This window comes from Monoraphidium neglectum, assembly GCF_000611645.1.
Source record: "Monoraphidium neglectum strain SAG 48.87 unplaced genomic scaffold scaffold00519, whole genome shotgun sequence".
Classification (NCBI taxonomy): Eukaryota; Viridiplantae; Chlorophyta; class Chlorophyceae; order Sphaeropleales; family Selenastraceae; genus Monoraphidium; species Monoraphidium neglectum.
This window is the reverse complement of record NW_014013109.1, coordinates 1,995-5,178: the sequence shown is the minus strand read 5'-3', so window position 1 is coordinate 5,178 and position 3,184 is coordinate 1,995. Positions and strand designations below refer to the sequence as shown.

Sequence of the window (3,184 nt, the reverse complement as noted above, 5' to 3'; positions counted from 1 at the left end):
GGCGGGTGGTGCTGAAGGTGACGGCGTTTGACGGCACCCGCCAGGTCAGCAGCGGCGAGAGCAAGGTGGTGCGGCTGGTGAGGACGCCGGCAGGGGCAGCGGCGTGCTACGACGATGTCAAGCCGGGGAGGGTGGAGATCACAAAGGTTGTCAGGCCGGCGCTGACCGGGCCCAAGCTGCTGGTGAGCGGAGCGCGTCCGCGGGCGCCGCATCGCGCGCGAGCGCAGGCCGACTCGGTTACAGGCCGCCTCGTTTGCAGGCCGCGCGGTCGATTGAGTGGCGGAGCGGTGGTCGTGTGCATGACGGCCCTCCTCATCATGCATGGCCCCCTCGCAGGTGCCGCAAGACGTCGCAGTGACGTGGCGCAGCTACTGGGACCGCCCCTGCGACCGCGGCTGCGAGGATGCGTACAAGTGAGGCCTGTTCTCGCAGCCAGCCATTTGGCTGCCTGCCTATCTGGATTTGTCGGTGCTCCAAGGGGTGAATTCGCCTCTATTGCTTTTTGCAATTCGAAGATAAATGAGTCAGGCGAGTCAGCCCGCCTCTTCAAAGCATCCGGCGAGGCCGCAAGCGCTGCCAAACATCGGCCGCGCCGCCCGCGCCCCGCCCCCCTTGCGCAGCGTCACGCTGGTGTCCGCTGCGGGCAAGGTGCTCAACTCCACAATTGTGCGCCCCGACGACCCCTCCAACGCCACCGCCACGCACACCGCGGTCTTTTCGGGCCTCGTCGGCGGCGAGCGGTTCCACCTGAGGGTGGCGGCGCAGAACGGCAAGTTGGAGGGGCCCAGCTCGGCAACGGACAACATCCGTGTGCCGTTCATCACGAGCGCGTCTTCAAACAGGGAGCTCATCCTCGCCGAACTCAGGCGCGACTGCCGCGGGGTCCCGGTCTTCGCGTACGCGTTCAGGGATAGGGCAGACATGGTAAAGATCACGTGGCGGAGGAGCGGCGTAGAGAGCGATTTCGCGGGCAAGGACCCGCTGACGTGCTCTATGCCGCTGGTCACAGCCCCCCCAAGCAACAGCAGCGGCGACAGCGACACAAGCAGCTGATCTGGAATCTGCACCGTCGTGCTGTGCAGACCAATTTTCCTCCCAGGACAAGCATGTGTTGCTTTTGGCCTTTTGTGGGTTGTCAGAGGCTTGCGCAAGAAGAACGCGACACCAATCGGGGCATGTTTGACCTGGGTTTGACTCTATTGGATGAATATGATCCCGGCAGCACAGTTGACCCAAAACCCGTTGGCGTCGTCGCCGCCGCTGCCGTCGACACCGTCACGCCAGCAGTGGCAATCCCCCACGCGGCGATGCGCCTTCGTTTGTGCGGCACAAGAAACAGCATTTGATCGCGGCGTTGCCGCAACCGCTCGGTTCGACGGGCCCACTGTGACGTGGGCGCGCCTCGGTTTCCGCAGCACCTGTCAAGGGCGGCGTATGGATTGGGACATCGCCCAACCTTGACTGGGTTTGACCGCGCCTTTCTGTTGCGATCCGTGCACACGCATACGCACTCGCACACAAAACACACACAAATTACGTACCGTGCGCATGCGGCGTGGTTTGACTCATTCAATGGGCTAACCTCCTATCCAGTGATGCACCATTGCATCACTGTGCCTGGTTGTGACAACCTAACACCTGCATTCCTGGTCGCACTTGCCTGCCAAAAGCCTAAATGCACAGCCCTGCACGAGAGTATATGCAGTTGCACCGCACAAAAATAACAACCCGTCTCTGTAACAAGACCGACGGTCTGGACTGACCATCGACGCGTATAGCTGGACAGCGCAGATGCATGGGGACCCCATCGCCCACCCTCGTGCTCTCCCGCTGGACCCCTGGCCCAAAAACCACCTTGGCCACGCCGACTGGGACCCGCTAGCCCGAGCGGACGGCTGTTACATGCTCACACATAGTCAACCATCGGCGCCCTGGTGCTGCTGCTGCTGCTGCTGCTGTGCTGCCAGGTCCGCATAGCGCTGCCTCTCCTCCTGCCCCAGCCCCCGCCACTCCGCCGCCGCAGCCGCAAGCACGCCGCCGCCCTTGCCGGCCCCTCCGCCGGCGGCCGCGGCCGCGGCCGCGGCCAAGCCCGCTGAGATCCGCTCCTTGTTGGTGCGGATGAAAAGCTGGTACGCGTTTAGGGGCCGCCCGCTGCCGCTGCCGCTGCCGCTGCTGCTGCCGCTGCCGCTGCTGCTGCTGCTGCTGCGGCGGTGGCTTTTCGAAGCCCCTCCGGCACCCCCGCCCTTCCCGCCAGCCGCCTTGCGCGCCGCCGCCGCCGCCGGCTTGGCTGCGGCCGCGCGCTTGCGCAACGCGGCGGGCGCGCGCCGCTGCTGCGCGCCGCCCGCGCGCCTCGCGTCTTCCGCCCACCGCTGCTTCTCTTCCTCGCTGAGCGCGCGCCACGCGGCGGCCACGATCGCGACCGCGTGCTTGGTCTCGGCCGCCGGGTCCTGCGCCATGAGCCGCTGCTTGTTGGCTTTGCAGAACAGCTGGGTTGCGTGATTACGGTTTGTGGCCAGGGGCGGGGGAGGGGAGGGGGTGTTGAAAAGCAGGGGGGTTTTGTTGTGTTGGGCACTACGGATGGCGTGCTGCGGCGAAAATCTGGACTTTGGAATGAGTAAGGTGTTTGAAGGTCCGAAGGAGGAGGGGGGGGGAGGTCACAAGGGAAGAGAGCGGCGCAGCGCGCCTGTGCGCGCCAGGGCCGAGGCTATGCCAAAGCCACGCCAAACACCAAGTAAAAAAGTCAAAGGCACGCTCCCTCGCATCAGAGTCGCTGTGCACGCCTTGCATCATGGGGCAGGCCCTCAAGAGCCCCCAGGCGCACCCACCTGGTAGCCGTTGGGAGCCCTGCCGCCGCCCGCCGCGCCCGGCCCTGGCGCCCCGGCGGCCGCCGCCTTGGCCTTGCCGCCGCCTTTTTCGGCCTTGGCCCCTTTGGATCCCTTCTTCGCGGGCCGCGCGGCGTAGGGGTCGCGCCCCTGCTTCCTGAGCTTGGCTGCTTTGGCGGCAAGAATGTTCACGGCATCCGCAAGCATGAGGGCTGAAGGGTCCACGCCCTGTCAGCGCAGCCGCGCGCGCACGTGTGTGTGTGTGTGTTTGTTGTGTTGTGTGTGTGTGTTTTGTGTGTGTGTGTGTGTGTTTTGTGTGTTTTGTGTGTGTGTGTGTGTGTGTGTGTGTGTGTGTGTGTGTG

The 3,184-nt window shown here is 65.1% G+C and overlaps 2 protein-coding genes across 2 annotated transcripts in view; one reads left to right on the top strand and one right to left on the bottom strand.

Annotated features, from left to right (window-relative positions):
* The window catches only part of MNEG_3927 (hypothetical protein), a gene marked incomplete at both ends in the record, with an annotated part of 4,317 nt that extends 3,264 nt beyond the window's left edge, over positions 1-1,053 (top strand). Inside the window, 3 exons of the mRNA XM_014047593.1 lie at positions 45-182; positions 337-413; positions 621-1,053. Coding sequence (XP_013903047.1) covers positions 45-182; positions 337-413; positions 621-1,053 — 648 coding nt within the window. The remainder of the gene's footprint in view (positions 1-44; positions 183-336; positions 414-620) is intronic.
* Positions 1,054-1,916: 863 nt separating this feature from the next.
* On the bottom strand, positions 1,917-3,029 carry MNEG_3926 (hypothetical protein; the record flags this gene model as incomplete). The annotated part of the gene is made up of 2 exons (XM_014047592.1): positions 1,917-2,486; positions 2,826-3,029. The coding sequence occupies 2 exons, from the start codon at positions 3,027-3,029 to the stop codon at positions 1,917-1,919; spliced, it is 774 nt and encodes a 257-aa protein (XP_013903046.1).
* Between the last annotated feature and the right edge of the window lie 155 nt (positions 3,030-3,184).